General features: G+C 33.3%; 1 protein-coding gene across 1 annotated transcript; it reads left to right on the forward strand.

The window, feature by feature from the left end:
- The first annotated feature begins 12,970 nt into the window (after positions 1–12,970).
- Positions 12,971–16,614, forward strand: LOC125053070 (NADH dehydrogenase [ubiquinone] flavoprotein 2, mitochondrial-like). Its single transcript, XM_047654275.1, has 6 exons — positions 12,971–13,069; positions 13,148–13,273; positions 13,876–14,063; positions 14,440–14,647; positions 15,692–15,768; positions 16,444–16,614. Exons 1-6 carry the CDS (start codon positions 13,037–13,039, stop codon positions 16,568–16,570), a joined length of 759 nt encoding a protein of 252 aa, XP_047510231.1. The 5' UTR covers positions 12,971–13,036; the 3' UTR covers positions 16,571–16,614.
- The last annotated feature ends 2,715 nt before the right edge of the window (positions 16,615–19,329 follow it).

Below are 19,329 nucleotides of genomic sequence, written 5' to 3' on the forward strand. Positions count from 1 at the left end.
AAATAAAGTCTATCGGTGCACAGCCGGGGATCGAACCAACGACCTTAGGTATGAGAGTCCCACGCTGAAGCCGCTAAACCAACACTGCTCTGTTTCACTGTATAAGCAAGTATTATTCCTGCTCATAGATTCATTCATTTATTTCAGTCAGCTGGGATTCGGACACACAGATTTCAGGGTCGCGCACCTAGCTACTAATTTTTCTCAATATTGTATTTAGCCTTTAGATAATATTATTTTATTTTTCGAGTTTCATTGCATGGAATTCGGCTATATAATAGTCTTCGTACTTATTTATTATTAATTAATATATAGATCTGAAAAATGTTTAATTTAGAAATATTTAATAACGAGAAAAATTCGGATGCGTTATTATAAATGTAATTTTTAATATCAGATAAAACTTTTGTAATTTCATTGGTATTTAACTAACTTAATATTGCCAAAGTGAACCCTTTGAGTCTCGAGCAAAAATTTAAATATTTTCTCAAGTATTTTAATAAAGTATTGGTAGAAATAAAAGTATATACGATATATGTCTTATTAATCGTATGCTGCAGAATTTAAAGGGTATATCTCGAACAGTGCACTTTACGACATAATACCAGTATTATTATCATTTATAAGTACCTGCCTTGCGATTCTGTAACTCACTTTTCGAACTCACACAGCGGGCTTTGACAGCGGCGGTCGCGCTCAAATCAGTCGTAAAGCAGTCATTTTACAATTTGGCATTCTGATAAACAATAAAGTACAAACTCCCTCCTTATGAGAATGCCAAATCATACTCCTCCGAAACGGCTTGACCGATTTTTATCAAATTTTATATGCATATTCAGTAGGTCTGAGAAACGGCTACTATCTATTTTTCATACCCCTAAGTGATAAGGGTTGTCTACCCCTAACATTTTATTTTTTAGGCAAAACTTTTTGTTTTTATTTTTTTATGATACAACATACAAAAATACATACAACCCTCGATTGTCACCCCTCTACCATCATCCCATATTTTATATTATCGTAGATAGTTATTTTTATTGAACTAACTAAAATGTTTCATAGAAATAATATACATGGCAAAACAATACTAATTAATATTAATTAATTATTATTATTTTTGTGAGGTGATTATATTATATTGAATCGTGTAACAAACATAAACAAATGCATATTTTGTTATAATATAATCTATAATTTATTAAATTTAATTTCCTCTTTTTGTTTGATGTCTATCCTACCCTCAGGAACCTCCTATTGTTGTTCAATTTATTCCATAATGCATGACAAGGCCACTATTTGATTTTCCAATAAAACCAGATAAGATATTATACAGACTTAAGTTTAATATAGTATAAATAATACCAAGAACTAAATATCTTCATCCCGCCAACATGTGGATAATGAAGTTTCTATAATGCCAGTCCACCAAAGTCCAGTACCAGTACCTGAACAAACATTATAAGGTTTGGTTTGTGCTTGTCTTTAACAGCAACTATTTAGGGTATTTTGTAACAAATCTTAAAATAGATGATCTTTTAAGATAAATCTATATAGTGATGTCTTAAAGTTATTAATTTCTTAGACATATGTGTAGCCTATATATATATAGAAGGAGTACAAACTTTTGAACTACTTCTGAAAGGAAAAGCTATTGTTAATATCATTTAAATTTAATGGTTTCCGAGGAAAGAAATTAGTTAACGTTAAGCTAATAAGTACCTACTTTAATGTACTTAATTCTGCTCCGTCTAGTTAGAAGTCGGTAGAGCTTATTATTATACTTCGTTTGTCTATATTTAAGAAATTGCGCTTCCGGAAGAATTTATCATAAATCTACTTAGGTCAGGTCAGTATCTAGTCCAGCCAATGTCTATGGTAATAAATAAATGTAATGACCAATGAGTGTAGATAGCACATTAATTAATAAATCAGAACAAAATAAATACTTCATTTGTTTAAAATACACAAAAGCTGACCTGAAATTCGATATTACAGGTAGGGTTAAGATAAAAATATATAGGTATAGCAAAATCTTAACGCAATGATCACTGACATGAACACAAGCCGCCATAAATTAAATTCCGATTTTGCCTCTAAAATCTTAATTAATTTTAGATGTAAAACCTAATTATTTACAGATAACGTTAATTTATTTAGTTGTAGCCTCAGACAGTTATTAGATTTACGGTAGAGAATGTGGCCAGTATTTAATAAATTGGTAAGACGGTGTATTTTTCGTTAATTATTGGCAAACATAAAAATCCTATGTTTTGAGGACAATACTGTGGATAATGTATATTGGATTTATCTTTGTTATATTTGGATATACTCTTCTCATTCTGTTTAATTGTAAAAAAAAATAAGTAAATGTATATAACAAGATAAAGGAATCAACACAAGTGTGAAGACTCTAAATTCCTTTAATAAACTTAAAACGTTAAATCCCTAACGACAAATAAATCCTTTCGTGACCTGCTTCAAACTTAATTACTTTTTTCATTGCGTCTCTAATTTTATTAACTTAGGTACTGTTGAATTAAGAATATGCAAATACTAAGATCTTTTTACTTTATTTTATATCTAAGAAAGTTTAACACTTAACTATTCTGTATGTCGATTAACTGATTACAATGTGACAACGGCATTACTGAAAATGAAATACAATGAATTTATAAATCTTATTAAAAATTTCAAATTTTTATTTGGATGTCATTCTGTGAAAATATAAAATCTCTTTTACATATTTAATATAGAATTTGACTTCAAGTAATGACTTATAGTTTATATAAGTACTTAAGAGCATTTATATCTTCGTGGAAACTGAAAATCTGCCGTAAGGCTTAGTATTGCAAGACTGCCAGTTCACTCTCAGATATGGGATTAAAACCGGGTGTTTTCTATTATAGTAGAGAATAAAGGAATGTTTTTCATCATTCCCATATGAATAGTTGACGCACGATACAGCTTCCGTGCACTGTCTTACTCCGAGCTATAATTTACGATTGTTGAGTTCTTTTATTTACGTTCTTCGCAAGAAATTGTAATAGAATGGGTATGAGACAAAGAATGAGGAATGCATAATTTATTTTGTAGAACATATTATGAGATACGTAAAATGTATAATAATATTATGTGTGTACGTACTTTATTAATATTTAAATAATGTTGATGACGATTTTACTACAAAATTTATGGTTCAGACATAAAAATAAGAAGCAAGAAAACTGTCATATTTAGGAGGTAGTGTCCGGCATTTTGTAGAATTTGCAAAACATGCCTTGAAACATTAATTAAAACTTCATGAACAGAAATAACTCAATTTCAAATAATTAGCTTTATTAGGTTACCAGAATAGTTTAAGTTAGTTTAGGCCTATACCATCCGCATCGACTGAAAATCGTAGAATGTGCTTACTGATTTAGTTGTGGTTACTGATCATTCGCTAATTGGTATACGTGTACACATAATAGACTACCGTTGTCGGGGTAGCCCGGGTTCGCGATGTCGGCCTTTTAATAACCGCAAGCTTTTTATGCATACAACTGTTTGTACATAGGAGATTGTATGCGCCAAAATAGCGCCGAACCATTGAATGACCGGCTTTAAGGCCCCACTTCAACAATTTTTTCGCAATTATAAGAAGTCTCCATATTGGCCAGAGGTCTTCAAGATGTTGTATTTATAGTCAGGACTAAAAACCACTAGCACTTCGTGCGGATTCAACATCAGACCTGATCATTCAAAATTTGAGTGTACTCCTCCCTCAACAGCCGGCAACGCACCCACTAAAAATGGGTGTCTATGGGCTGCGATGACTGCTCTTTTTGGGCGTCCCATAGGATCGTTTGGCCCCCTATTATAATATTAAAAAAAATTGATTTTACAATCAGATTAAACATGTCCATTAAATCCTATTCATTTACTGCACAATGAACATCAACTCTCTTTTATTGTCTAACATAGATTTATATATTAACTACAATAGTTTGTAGATGGCAATGATCACATTTAAGGCTAGACTGTACTAAGCTCCTTTGAACGTAGATGTCACAAGGGTTACCGCAGTCTCAGGAGGAGGTCAAAGCAAATGGATTACTGTTTCAACCTTCAGGTGCGCAATACAAATATTAAATTCAATATACGCTTTCGTAAATACACTGTAAACTCTTTATAACGAAACATTCTCTATAACGTAGAAAATGAGTTAAATTTGTTTGGTTTAACACAAAACCCATACAATAATTCACTCTTTATAGCTCAACAGATATTCTTACGAAGAAATATTTTCATATTTAGACATCAACAACATATTTAAGTGTAATTGTTTTTATAATCAGCTTACAAAATTATCCTATTGAGGTGCTGAAATTTCTAAGAAAGACAAAACTATAACGAAAAAAAAAATGCTAGGTCCCTTGAAATTCGTTATAAAGAGTTTACACCGTACTTGCTATGAGTTAAGTTTATCGTGTGTTTATTAACGTAAGGTTTATCATTTAAGGGATAATGGTACTAATACGGTCATACAAGTTACGAATATGTCGAGATTTTAACTTAGTTTTGTAAGTAGATTTTGATACCATTAGTCTACTTTTAAATGGTAATATTTAAGTTAGGAAAGTCCATACGATTCTACAGTACAGTGTACACTTGGTATCGAAATGAGTTTAATTATTATTAAATTAAACAACTATAAAATTGCTGCTCAAAGCTAACAAACGTTGTAAGAATATTCATCACGATACTGGTGAGAATAATTAATATGTAAATTCAACCAAGTTTTAATTACGAATTATTTTAATTACATTTTATTTTATGCCAGGCGCACAACTTCTATAGTCTATGGAAAATAAATATTTCAATAGCCTATGGCCATACATTTTTTAAATTAGATTTATTAGATAAACATTTGATTTTTGCGTACTTATTTTCGAACGTTATCTATAAATATAAAAATGAAACCCGTTTTCCGTTGTCACGACATAACATGAAAACGGTTTGACCGATTTGGCCAATTCTTTTTTTATAATATTCTTTGAAGTACGAGGATGGTTCTTACGGTGAGAAAAATTAAAAAAATTGAGTGAAAAAGTCTAAAAACAACACTTTTCTATATTCCCATACATAATATTCGTAATAATACTTAAAAGTCAATTTGAACTTTAATACCATTTCATAAAGTTCAAGTGTTAGTGGAGGGTTCCGGGAAGGTAAATTTTTATTTTTTGACATAATGTATTTGTTGTCTTATTAACTTTTTTTTTATCTTAGCTAGACCGGTGTCCCGAATAGCAGAATAAGTATTTAAAAAAAATAAAGAATCGACTGTTAGGCGGTACGATGTTAGTATTAATATATTTCAAGTAATATAAGTTAAGTTATCAAACGACGATCAAACGAAAGCGCCGTCACGTCGTTTCATTACATATTTTCATATAATCCTGCCTCCTAAACATAGCTGCAGTCATAATTTTAAAAATAAACCTATGATTTTTAAGTATTACTTTTTATCCAGAACAAACTCACCTAAAAATAATTCAGAAAGAATGTCTAGTGGTGATATCGTTTAAAAAACGTGACTCTCTCCTTTAAGTATATTAATTAATACCTTACGATTTTCCGTTGGTTAAACTTGGTTTGAAATAATTAAGAAGTACTAAAAGCTCGTTAATGTTTCACGCATGGGAGGAACTCGTTGAAGACGCATTGCGTCAAGACGAGGGGATTTTAGCCTTAGAATTCTGTTCGTTTACCATGTCTCATCCGATAAGAATTTCAAGTATTCACGATAAGGAGCTTTAAATGAATTAAATTTTATGCTAGGAAATTGAGGTTTTCCCGAAAATTACTTCAGCTTCGCGGTGCTTTTAATTTATGTAAATAGCCTTCCATACAAATATGTACCTATTGGTTATAAGTACAAATATGATCTCGTTTAATCGTTTCACAGTTCAGTGGCAATTCAGTTTTTCGTAGTTATATATGGTTCCATTTTAAGTGGAATAGACATGAGAAATAGTAAATCTATAATAATATTGTGCCTTACTGGTGGAGAACATTCTAACAGCAATGTGGAGGATGTATTCTTTGTTAACCGTAAATGGTTAACTCTAAATGATTACTGTTCTCACGGGTCATAATTATTATCACTGTATAGTGTATACATTTGTTTCCTATATAAAATATATTAACTAATTACGAAGTGGTAATAACTAAAAAGATATATTACATGCGAGTAAGAGTTAGATGAATTAAATCATTTAAATGTTACCTCAAATGTAAACTACATATACTGTTATCGACACATTCATCTAAAATATTATACATTAAAATGTAAGTCGAAACTCTTCTACGTGGAGTCTCAGACTGGGGCAGACTAAACCTAGTCCAATTTAACCCCAAGAAGACACAAGTTTGCGCGTTTTCCGCTAAAAAAACACCCTTTGTCGCTACTCCTCTTTTCGAAAACTCTCTTCTTAAAGCCACAGCCAGCATTGGAATACTTGGCGTTGACATATCGAACGACGTTCAGTTTCGCGGTCACTTGGAGGGAAAGGCTAAATTAGCCTCCAAAAAGCTTGGTGTGCTCAGCAAGGCGAGACGGTACTTCACTCCGGGCCACCGCATGCAACTATATAAAGCGCAAATTCGGCCCCACATGGAGTACTGCTCTCACCTCTGGGCGGGGGCTCCCCAGTACCAGCTCCTTCCACTTGACCGTATTCAACGCAGAGCGGTTCGAATCGTCGATGACCAATCCCTTTCCGAGCGGCTTGATCCTTTGGCGTTGCGTAGAGATGTGGGGTCTCTCTGCATCTTCTACCGCATTTACCATGGAGAGTGTTCAGAGGAGTTGTTCGGATTAATACCTGCAGCTGAGTTTCGTCATCGGACGTCGAGGCAGAGTACGAAATTCCACCCGTATCACCTCGACGTCCGCCGTTCCACAACTGAGCGTTTTTCAAGGCAGTTTTTGCCGCGCACCACCACTTTGTGGAACCAGCTGCCCAGTGAGGTATTTCCGAACCAATTCGACTTAGGGTCCTTCAAGAAAAGAGCGTACCGATTCCTGAAAGGCCGGCAACGCACTCGCGAGCCCTCTGGCTTTGAGAGTGTCCATGGGCGGCGGTATCACTTAACATCAGGTGAGCCTCCTGCCCGTTTGCCCCCTGTTTTATAAAAAAAAAAAAAAAAAAAAAAAAAAAACATTTTTTAAAAGCGTTTAATAGGACGGAGACGGCTAGACGTTTTTGTTACGAGTAGAATGAAAAATCCTTTAGAACTTTTCAATTTTATTTCTTTGAGATACTTCTCAAAGTTCTCATCAAAGCGTTCTTTTAAGTAAAAGATTAGATTGACGAGTTCCAACGGTTGAATTCTGTGGGTAAATTTGTTTTTATTTGTGATTTTTTTTCAGAATTCATATTTATCAAAAAATAGGTTACTGTTAATTGACGGATAGGTTTTCTGTTCGCTTAGTTCTGGTCTGAAAAACTGATAAATAGCTAGATTTTTATGAATAATAGTAAGTTTAGTTCATATTTTCTTCTTTCTTTTTTAATTAATTCGTAATCGTTCTAACAATTAAAAGAAATAAGAATGTTAAAGAAATACATTTCTTTTTCGTTCCCTTAAAAACAAATGGAGCGTATGTACCACTCTCAATAAAACTCTTAGAAAATATAAGGTAGATATGCAATAATAATTTAAATCTAGTTTGGATTAAAAACTACATGATGCTTAAGTCATATCAAGCTTTGTCTTTTCAACCCTTTAGTTCTTAAGCATAAAATGTTCATTTTACGGAAACAGAAAGTGCCTGCCGAGACAGATAACGGTGTAAATGTCAATCCCAGTTGGTCTCCTTCATTTTGAGAGGATCAAAGTTACGAGTACGGATTATAAGGGTCTAAGATAAGCTTATTTTATAAATCCTAAATTTGTACCTAACTCCTTTGTTGAGATGATTTTACTTTTTGTAAATGTCCCCGGCCTATTTTCCAAATTAACTGAACAAAATCTTAAGCTTTAAATTTAAACGAGACCATTTAATCTCTGTGAGGTAGTTTTAAGATATGTGTCATTTGTTTTTTCTAATGCGCAAGTCGGTGATCAGCCTTCTGTGCCTGACACAAGCCATTGACTTTTTGGGTCTAAGACATGTTTTTGCCTCACATTGTTTTCCTTCACGGTATAAGCGAGCGTTAAATACATCAGTTATATTTCTTTAAAAGGAATTATAAGACTCCGTTTTGACACATACAGGATTACTTTGGTCATTAGTGGTAACGTTCATTTTAACGCTCCTTGTATCAATTTCACTCATGAAAAATTAATTTCTTCATAAAACATTTGGCGTTGACGAGGGTCTAGAAAGACATAAGTATTCTCATACAAAAACCTTTTGAAGGCTTCGCAATTTTGATATTACATCATCATTCATCAAAGTGATAATACAACAACATGTCAACAATGTTATTACCGAAGGTACGTTTTTCGAAATTACAAAAATTAATATGCATGCGTTAATGACATTTTTAGATTACGTTATGTGTAATGCTGGCCGGCGTCCATGCGTCGGGCTGTCTCTCACCCTAAAATATGGTGAGGGGGCCGATGGCTGGCCATGCGTCATACTCGTGAACGGGTGCTACTTGTGGTGACTGGTCGTACTTGAATTCGTGTATGCGGTGATGTTAGTTATTTTGACTATGTGTTTGCGTGTTGTTCCCGCGAGTGTGTGAGTGCGTGCTCCTATTTCACCATGCCTCCTGCTGATAGAGAACAAGTCTTTGTTTTTAATTTATGTTATTATTATTAATTACTTAAGATGTCATGTAGAACATGGTGTAATGGTTGCAGCTCCTTACAAACGTTGTGTAAAAAAAAACATGGCGATTAAAAGAGTGGAGGAGAGTTTATGGTCAGTTCTTCTCTTCCGTTCTACGCCCTTGATTTGAGAACTGGCACTAAATGTAAAGTTAGAAGCATTTTATATACTTTTCTTTTTTTTAACGTTCATAAGTGTACATTGTGTTACCTATATGATTCAATGATTTCGACTTTGACTTTGGTACTTTTTGATTTAATCTTCATAATAAAGATTTTTTTAAAAGGCAGTTTTAGCCTAATGATTTATCATTCGATGCTCAACCTAAGGGTTGACGCTCGAATCTTGGTTGTGGATTTCTCATTTAATGTGCGCAGATAATACTGGTTTAAACTGGTGAAGGAAAATTATGTGAATATGCATGCCCTCCGCGGAACGACTGATTGGGGCGGAGACTTATGTGGGGTTAGCCGCCGTGAGTTGAGTAGAGGGTATATACATTATACACCCTCTAAAACCTCATGGCGTCGCATCGCCAACACTAGCTCTAGGTCTAGTCTACTGTTACCGTGGCGTGCCTCGCAACAAAAAAAAAGGCTCAAGGAATCACGTCGAAATCTAAAGCACATAACGTTGTAGTACACCTGGACGATTTTTTGTAACTACAAATTGTTGGTAAATGTGGTTACAATCGGTTGATGCAACGTTAAGGAAGTTGCACCAAGTTTAAATGGAAAAGTTATTGAGAAACAAGCCGCCGTAGTACACTGTTAAAATGTTTAAGTTTTATTTTATATAAAGTTTCTTTTAGACCGCACTTTAAACTGATCCTTCTCGTTCAATTTATATTTAATGATGGATATTTTTATTTATTTATATTTCAAAAAATAAAATAGGTTATGTATTAGTGTAAATAAAATGTTCAATTGCGTTTATGCTTTAACAAAAATCTGATTAACAGGTTTATGCAAGTCTGAATAGAAACATTGATATTGGGCAACGAATATTTTATAGCGGTGCCTACACTAAATTTATGATTTCTATACGAAGTTGTGGTTTTTATATTAGACTAAAACAATAAATATAGCTGATATTTGACTAATCATTTTGAATGAGTTCCCTCCAGTATTTTTAAAGATGTCAATAGTAAAATTGCGGATTTTATTCGTTCTTTTCCTTATGGTCTCATAAAACAAATGAAACTTCACTGTTTCACTGTTGTCACTTTTCCTACGTTCAAATAAAACAATTAAGTTCCAGAAATAATATGGGATTTCCCTTGCTTTTACAGAGGATAGGGAGAACTTACACTGTAATGCGTATGTTGAAAAAAACGTTAAAAATTAATACTGGTCTATATATGAGGTAGGAGACAAGTACCATCTACTACTTTCTCCTACTCTTATTACTCTTATGGGGTTCATATAAGAACGTATTTATTATGAAAGTAGTTTTTTTTAAAACATCAGTTCTAAATCTTTTAAGAATGTATGTCATGCGTATTACTCTACAGGCACAAAGAAAATATAGCTAAGGGGCCTCATAGCCTAGCGGTCTTATTAAGTGGCAGCTAGGTAAGGGGTACCGGGTTCGATTCCCGGTTCGAGGGCAAGTTTTAATTTAATTTAAATTTGTTCTCGGTCTTTGGGAGGGTTGTGCGGTACCGGGCGAGTGCCTAAACCGTACATGGAGGACACGGTTGAATTTCTAAAGACAAGCACGAATTATAAAAACAAAATCCTATACTTGACGCTGGCTAATGCAAAAATCGTACCAGAGCCATAAAAAAAATATAGCTATATTTTTCATATTTTTAAGCACCAATTTAATTTATATTATAAATTATTATTATTTAACTATTTTCTATTTTATTTTTTAACTCTGGCCTAGCAGTGATTCTCTTTTTTGACCACCACATGTTATACAATTATGTAAAATAATCTTGTATGATAACAAAGTCAATATCTAGCCAATACTTGATACGTGTAAACTTCATTTCAATCAAGTATATGTTTATTTTACGGGCATAAGTCTTAGGAAAGAAAGGGTTCGAGGGAACTCGATAACGTAATGAGTAAGGGTTGCGGCTCACAGGATTCTGATGTCAAGGCACTTTGGGGAGATTCGTTTTCATTGCGTCAGCTTTAGCCCGGGATAAAATAATTTCACCCGGCTTTAGATAAACGTTTTTTATTTTAGAAATGTCTTCGAAAAGCACTTTGCATATTACAAATATTGCTTATTTGAAAATTTATATCTCTGGATATATCGTATATGAAATTGATCGCTTCATGAAAAGGGAATTTTAATTTTACTTTACAAACCCCATTTGCCATGGGCAGTAGAGTTATTCGGGTTACAGAGCAGTTTCATCATCGGACGCTAAGGCAGTTCCAGATAGTGATGCCGCGCACCAGCAATTTGGAACCAGCAACCCACTGAAGTATTCCGAACTAATTCGACTACGGGTCTTTTAGAACAGAGCGTTCTTAAAAGACCGGCAACGCAATGGTGAGCCTTCTTGCAGTGTGAGTGTCCATGTCTCCTGCCCGTTTGCCACATACTTTATAAAATAAAACCATTTTCAATAATCAGCGCAAATGTAATAGCCATATTTATGTGATGTCCAGTAACCGTTAGGCATGGCACAGACACATTTCTGCGTCCAATTTACATATTTATCGCTTGACACATCAACCCGAAACTTGTTTTAGAATTGTTTATGCAAAAACTTCTCCCAAAACCCTAATAGGTCCCTATTAGTCTAATGATTTCTACTTTTAAGGCATGCTCTCATTACTCTCTTTACTCCTCACAATGGTTTCAAAGACTTCATTTCGTAAATTTGATGATATATAAATAAATAAATTTCGTAAATATCAATCCACCGGTGCCGTGATATGAACGCACGACAATAAGTTTGAGAATCGAAAGTATAACCACTGCTTAATCGTTAGTATTTCACGCACGGAGAGGGAAAAATATTATGTATTGAATAAGGCGTAATTTATTTACAATACTTTATTTGACTGAGCTGGGGTAAGTATAAATCAAAAGATATAAAACGTGTATTAAGTTCTTCCGCTCTATAGTACCCGTATTTTTCTCACTAAAGTATAATCTATATAACGTTGCTCTGGCTTACGTCTTCCTGAGTAATGGTCACAGTGGGAAAACGCAGTCTTAGGATACTCTAACATCTGTGACTTAAAATTGTTTATGCAGTTATAACTACAATTACATTTTTCTTCTCAGCTATATTTTATTTTTTCATGTCCTAACTATAAATGGTAAATTAACATTTGTTTTTCACTGTTATTATCGTTTATTTTATAGTAAACAACGAAACGTTTCCATAACAAAGGAAAAGTGGTACTGCAAATGACAGAATTAACCGCATTTATCATGTTCAAAATGAAAATACTTGTAGTTGTTTGAAAAATGTTTCAATAACACAAGTTGAACGAGCGCGAAGTCAACGACAAATTGAGTTTTGGATGAAATATTAACATTTCCTTCGAGTCGAAATAATACGTAATAAAATAAACACGTGCTTAATTAATTGTGAGACAGCTATAATATAAGGATTTTGATAACGTTTGACCTATTTGGCTTCACTCGCCCAAAGGGGTCACTAGGTTGCACCGATAAACATCTCTTTACACTTACGATGTTAAAATCGCTTAAGCTATGTGCTTCATCGGTGAATTTCTATGAGGTCAATAACGTACCCGATATTCGCTTCGGGCGGTTTTATGGGAATGATCCCCGATATTGCATCCACCGATATTAGTAGTCGTCTTGATCCGACAACTACCATCTTTTAGCATCATTTCCCAATATCCGGTAATATCGCCCGTGCAGGTAACGACTTTTAGATCGGCAACAGACTACAGCGCATGGGCTATTTTGAAAATCGAAACTGTTTTCGCAACAAGATTGTAATTTTCTTAATATGGTAATTTGTTTTATAAGGAAAGTAAACATGCTTTTATAGGAAGCAAACAATAATTATTTACTCAGATACGTTTAGTATGAAACTAACTTAAAAACAACCTACGCGGAACATCAAATAGTGTTTAACAAACTCCATAAAGTAAAGATTTGTTATACTTTATTATATCTGTCACCGAAAATATTCTTGTCACATTCATTGACGTTTCGTAGGTATCAACAAAAGTTGGAACTATATTTGTGATTATAATTATGTTTGTTAATAGGTTTAAGGTGGTACAAAAGGTATCTTTGTATTGCAATACTTAATAGGATTATTTTCTGAAAGTACGCGCCATTATCTTACCTATTTACATTTTCCAGATACCACAAATTGTAAGAAATTTTTCCTGCTCCAAAAATCTTTTAAGCGAAGAGCTCTTTGTACACCGTGATAGTAATGATAACAATCCGCAGATACCGTTTGAATTTACAGAAGCTAACATGACGGTGATTACGTTTTTGAAGCTTTAGTAAAATTATAAAAAAAATATTTTGTAAGTGTCACAATGTGATCAAACAAAATTGTACTTTTGGTATAAAATATACCGGAAAGGGAAAAATTATATCTTAGTATAAATAATTCCTTCGTTTTGACTACGCCAATAACGTGTGGGATTTTGTAGACCTTTATTATATACCATCGCTCTCGTTTCGCTCTAGCTGTAACGTATAGTAATAACATTAAGTATAATTTATTATTTACATTGTGTATGTGTAGGTATGAACATTACACTAAAGCGATTATAATTCGATTAAACAACATATTTAAGGTGAGACCTCCGGGTTAGTAAAATTTAATCTAATTTTTCATCCTTGAAGTTTGACATGAAACCTTCATATAAGAAAAATAATAGTCCTATTAAGGATAGTCGTTGTAGTCATCTATGAGAATATGTATCTTAAAAAAAGATAATAACAAAAAACATATTACGTAGTAGCTCTTGCTTATAATGCGGTAACCGTTATGACTTAAAATTTGACGATGTGTGTTAGGGATTCATACACATAATTTTAACAACTGTATCAGTATATATTATTATTTTTTTCAGAGATTATGTGCAATCATCCAGAACTATCCCCAGGGCTGTCAGCGGTCAGCTATCTCTGCGGCTATGGATATAGTTCAAAGACAGATTGGCTGGATTCCCATATCAGCCATGCATAAAGTGGCTGAGGTGCTTAGTATTCCACGGATGAGGGTGTATGAGTGGGCTACGTTTTACACTATGTGTAAGAGGTAATTAGCAAAGTATGTATTAATGCTACGTAGAAGAGCTAGTTGCCCTCGCGGATTTGGTTTTGCCTTAATATGAAACTGGTTTTTAGGTTTTCCGTGCAATTTTCCCAATTTTTCTCCATAAAACCTTCCTTAGAGTTCAAGGTTCAATAAAAAAATACTCGATTTCGTCCATCTTCGAGTGTTGCGCGTAGCAACATATTTTACGATTAATTTCCATTTATATTGATTAGTTATAGGGGAAAAGCAAAGATTAATACCAGAGTTTTCGATTCCGAAATTAATTTATGATCTCGTACTAAAGTTGTTCACATGTGCAAATAGAACTCTTTTTTATCTGCCTATAGCTCTTTAAGTGCTGCTATGAATTCTACAGGCGCTACAGAGGCAAATTCAACGTGAAGGTCTGTGTAACGACGCCCTGCATGCTTCGTGGTTCAGATGTCATTCTTCAAGCAGTCGAAGAGGCGACGTGCTGCTGCGCCGGGAGCCTATCAGCTGATCGTATGTTCGGTGTCGACGTCGTGCAGTGCCAGGGCGCATGCGCTAATGCCCCGGTTCTGGTTGTTGATGATGATTACTATGTAAGTGAGCCTGGATGCACGCCAATCTAAATCGAATCAAGGAGATTATCTCGGCCTATCGATGATTGGCCTTACCGAAACGTGTGTTTCTAACTGGCTTCCAATTCAAAGGGCAATTTTCGATTTCTCATTTCGTATTAGGTAATTTTTCAAGTTTCCGTTTTGAAAATACGTGATGAGCTTTTGCAATGATACAGGTATTATAAAATATCAATAACAATTTCCGTTTTACTAAGGTGTAGTCAAATTAAATGAAGGCTTGTGTATTCAGTAGGTACTTCATTTGGCAGCCATCATTACGCAAAGTAACAAAAGTAAACTTTTTTTGTTGCTTGGAATTTTATGCCTGTTGTTAACTAATTTGAGGTCGATGATTTCGATCTTCCTTTTTTTATGTACCAGCTTTTGAGCTACAGCTATCAGACATAGGTTCTATAATTTGAACACAGAGAAACTTAGACCCGGAATGTTTGATGGTCCACAAATAAGAAGGTCGACAAAGGATCAAAACTTTTACTTACATTACTGATATTGAAAAAATGCTAGAAATTAATTCGTTTGGACTGTATAAAATTGTCCGGGAAACAAAAAGGATGAAAGATATGTAAAATATATTGAACTGTAGTTTTCACACTTCAAGTAGCTTGGTCTTGGTATGAGCATCAAGGTACACTACCTACACAGAGATTGGAACCATTTCCCTAAAAATCTTGATCTGAGTAAAAAAACGGTTTCATCAAGACATTTAAACTCTGGAGGAACGTTACCTAATGATATAGGTATTATGTTGGAATGCTCACACGATGGCTTGAATCAAACCAAGCATGAAAATGTTTTGTTGTTTTTCTAAAGTTTTTAATTATATCTCAAAAACCAATGCTAATACAAACAGTCTGATCTGAAAAAAGTGTAATATTATTAATAATTTTACGTGCACTAACATTCCAATTCCCTTGTGTTACTTTACCGCGGAATCTGTAGATACACGTAATATGCGTATACTTGTTTAACTTTTTATTATTAACATTATTAATAATATTTTAGGAGGATGTAAATGTATGTGATGTCCACAACATTATACAAACACTAAAAAGTGGAGGTATACCGCCTTGTGGACCGCAGTAAGTCTAATTATATCCAGATTCTATTAAGTTTTAAGCTAAGATTAGGCGGGCGCAGTGTTTTTGTATGTCTGCAAATTTAATATAAGACATCTAATATTATATTATGCGCAATAAACATATTGACAGCAGCCTTGCGATTCTGAAACTCACTTTTCGAACTCTCACAGCGGTTTTCACAGCGGCGGTGGCATTCTGATAAACAATAAAGTACAAGCTCCCTCCTTATCAGAATGCCAAATCGTAAAATGACTGCTTCACGACTGATTTGAGCGTGACCGCCGTTGCGAAAACCGCTGTGAAAGTTCGAAAAGTGAGTTACAGAATCGCAAGGCAGCTTGGAAACAGTGAAAGGGTTATAAATAAATAATATTTCATTTTCCTATCAGAAACATAAAACGTATTTAATCTGTACTAAAGACTACTTATTTGTCTAAGTAACTTGCTCAAAACGTTTATTATTAATTATGTTTTTGTCGTATTGTTTATAATCTAGCGCATAAACTCAAATACTATATTTATTTTACACTTTTTTCATACATAGTAAATTTGAGGACATATTGAAGGGCTCATAATGGTGTTAAAGGCTGATCCAGTGAATCAAATTAGGTCATAATTCGAAGAATAGTATAAGACATAAGTCTCGGTTTTTAATTTTCTTTTGTTTTATAAAAGGAGTGGAAGGTTTGCTGCAGAGCCTATAACAGGACTTACTACGTTATGCGGATGTCCACCATCGCCAGGATTCGGTATTCAAGCAGGATTAGGTGATGCATCCCCACCTTTACCTCGTTGCTCGTAGCTAAATTATTCGTTTATTTTCATGTGTTAAATTAAACAAATATTCTTGAAGTTTGTGTTTTTTTTGGACTTTACGACAATTAATGAAGATGTAGAGAAATAATAAAATATATTGAGGCTTGTCTTTCCTGCTGTGAATTTGCTCAATTGGGCTTCTACATGGTTCCGTTTCTTAATCAAGAGCCTCCTAATAATGGTATGTTATTTCGTTAAGTAGTAATTTAGAATTTCAGGTGTATTCGGATCTATTTAGTATCTAAAATATATATTATATATATGTATATTTCAATCTATACCAAGCCTGGTCCTCGTGGGGGAAAGGAACAACTCTCTAGCACAGTAAAAAAATTACAATTAAAATCGCAACGTACAATGTGGGATCATTGTCACCAGCAACCAGATTTATGGAACTTGTTCATGTAGTTCATAACATATTAGGCCTGACAGAAGTACGAACATAGAAAAATCCACTCTTAACTTGTTAAATCTTTTAGAATATCGTGTCCCTGCAATTATTGGGAGAGTGGTTTGGAGATAATTTTGGCGAATAGAAAAGGTGTTTTATAAATTATGAATACGAATTCATCAAACACCATTCATGCACTCTGAATGTAGCAAGTTATAATAGCATGCCGGCCATATTAGCCGATGCTACAAATCCGAGTTGGATGTTTAATCGCAGGCATCGATTTGGAAACTAATTAAGCTGATAAAGCGATATTTAACTTCTTCATTAATTGTTATCTCAAAGTTCAGCCCTGCGATTCTGTAACTCACTGTTAATCCGTGAGTCCACTACGCAGTAACAGCGCTCCCTTCGTCACTGACGTAATTTTTGGAATCTCATGGTATTCTGTTAAGAAATTTTACATTACGTCTTGATAAGTGGAGGCAGGTAACCTAGTAAGTTGTTGTCTATTAATATCGTGACAATTGACTCATTTTATTTTATAAAAAGAGTAAATTGTCAAAATTTTCATCATACATAAACAAAATATTTTTAATAAAACAAAATAGAGAACAAAATGGTCGACGTTTGAAATAAAATTAATAATATTAAAAAAAAGATAAACTGCCCTGCGATTCTGTAACTCGCTTCACACACTCTCAGCGCTGAGTTTTGCTGTCAAATCGTTCGTTTCGGTGTCATGTTACAATTTGGTATTCTGTTAAACAATAACCGCGACAAAAGCGCCGCTCAAATAAGATTGTTCACATTTGGAACTAAAATTTGGCACTGCTACACTTACGCTCCAAAATTGTTGGTATTTGGTATTCTGATACATACCATTTGACATCTCATCTCATTTAAATGTACATTTTGTACGACAATTGACAAATTAAAAGTTGCTCTTCCCTCGCTGAAATCGTCATTTACCAGTGAGTTAGCCATTTTTAGCGAAGTTAAAACTTGTTTTATGTGAAAATATTCTAACATAGGATAATCTATATGTATCTTGGGGTAAGTTTATAAAATAATATTTATCAATACAGCATTATTTTACGAAAAAAATTATATATATAAACATTAAGCTTCGTGAAATTGAACTTTGTTATTGTTACAGAAGACCCGTTTCCACTTTTAAAGTTTAAACCTCTATTTCAAGAAATAAATGATGTAATCCATTAAAAAATACTTAATATAATATCTATAGATGGCGAAGAAAATGTAGGCACGAAACGACCAATTGGTTTCTCGGCGTTGGTTATTATCGCTTTTTTCCAATACTCAATAAATTATATGGTATTGACGAAACCTAGAACATATGCTGCTGAGATGAACGAAGAGTCTAGTAAATACTAAATAGATGATCTAAGGTAAACATTTTGATTACTTTAGCATTAAAAATATAATTTTTATCCAAGAACCAATTTTTCGATGCAGTCTTGATCATGTCTTGTCTCCAGCAGAGATAAGTCGAACAAAAAACGATAAATAAGATAGGTAAATATTGTAATATATTTGTATTTTTCTACTATACTAAAATTATAAATCTAATAATTTCAGAGATCCCCAAATGTTCAAAATTCCTGATAGAAAAATACATTCTGCCTTTGAAGAAGAAGAATATTACATGTGTATCATACAACAAGGCCCCTGGATATAAAAAGACACAATAGTGCAGACATTTTCAAATTATTGAATTTCGACTATCCTTCAATTTATAATAAATGATAACACAGTACAATTTCCTTTCCTATATTTTTATAAAATATATTGATATAACATTAAGGTTTTGGATAAAAACATTATTCTGCTTTACACAAGTATGAAATACCATCATTACATACATGATGGTTTAAGTACTTATTAAGCTTTTTTAAATTTATCGTTCATAACTATTACTTTTTACAAACTAATTAGAAAATATATTAAAATAAATATATTTATCTACAAAATAAAGTAGATGTTATTGATTAGCTCTATGTGAGGCTGTGTTTTAATTAGTTTTTATTATACTTAAGTTTGTTTTACTGAAAGTTATTTTGTAGTGTGTTAAAAGTTTACTATAATCATTAAATTAAATGTTTAAAGTTATTATATTGTTCTTTTATTCACCTATAAAGTAACATGGCTTATATATTTTTCATTTCGGCTTAGCTATGTATTTAACTCGGTTACTACGTTTACTATAGGCAGTCATTAAATAAGTGGTAGATTTAATTAATCATTTTATTAATATAATATTATTAGATACAAAAAAAAATATTATGAAGTACACAATTATCTTAAACACGGTAATACAATTTTTCATATAA

The sequence above is a fragment of the Pieris napi genome, chromosome 1 (genome assembly GCF_905475465.1).
Source record: "Pieris napi chromosome 1, ilPieNapi1.2, whole genome shotgun sequence".
Taxonomy (NCBI): Eukaryota; Metazoa; Arthropoda; class Insecta; order Lepidoptera; family Pieridae; genus Pieris; species Pieris napi.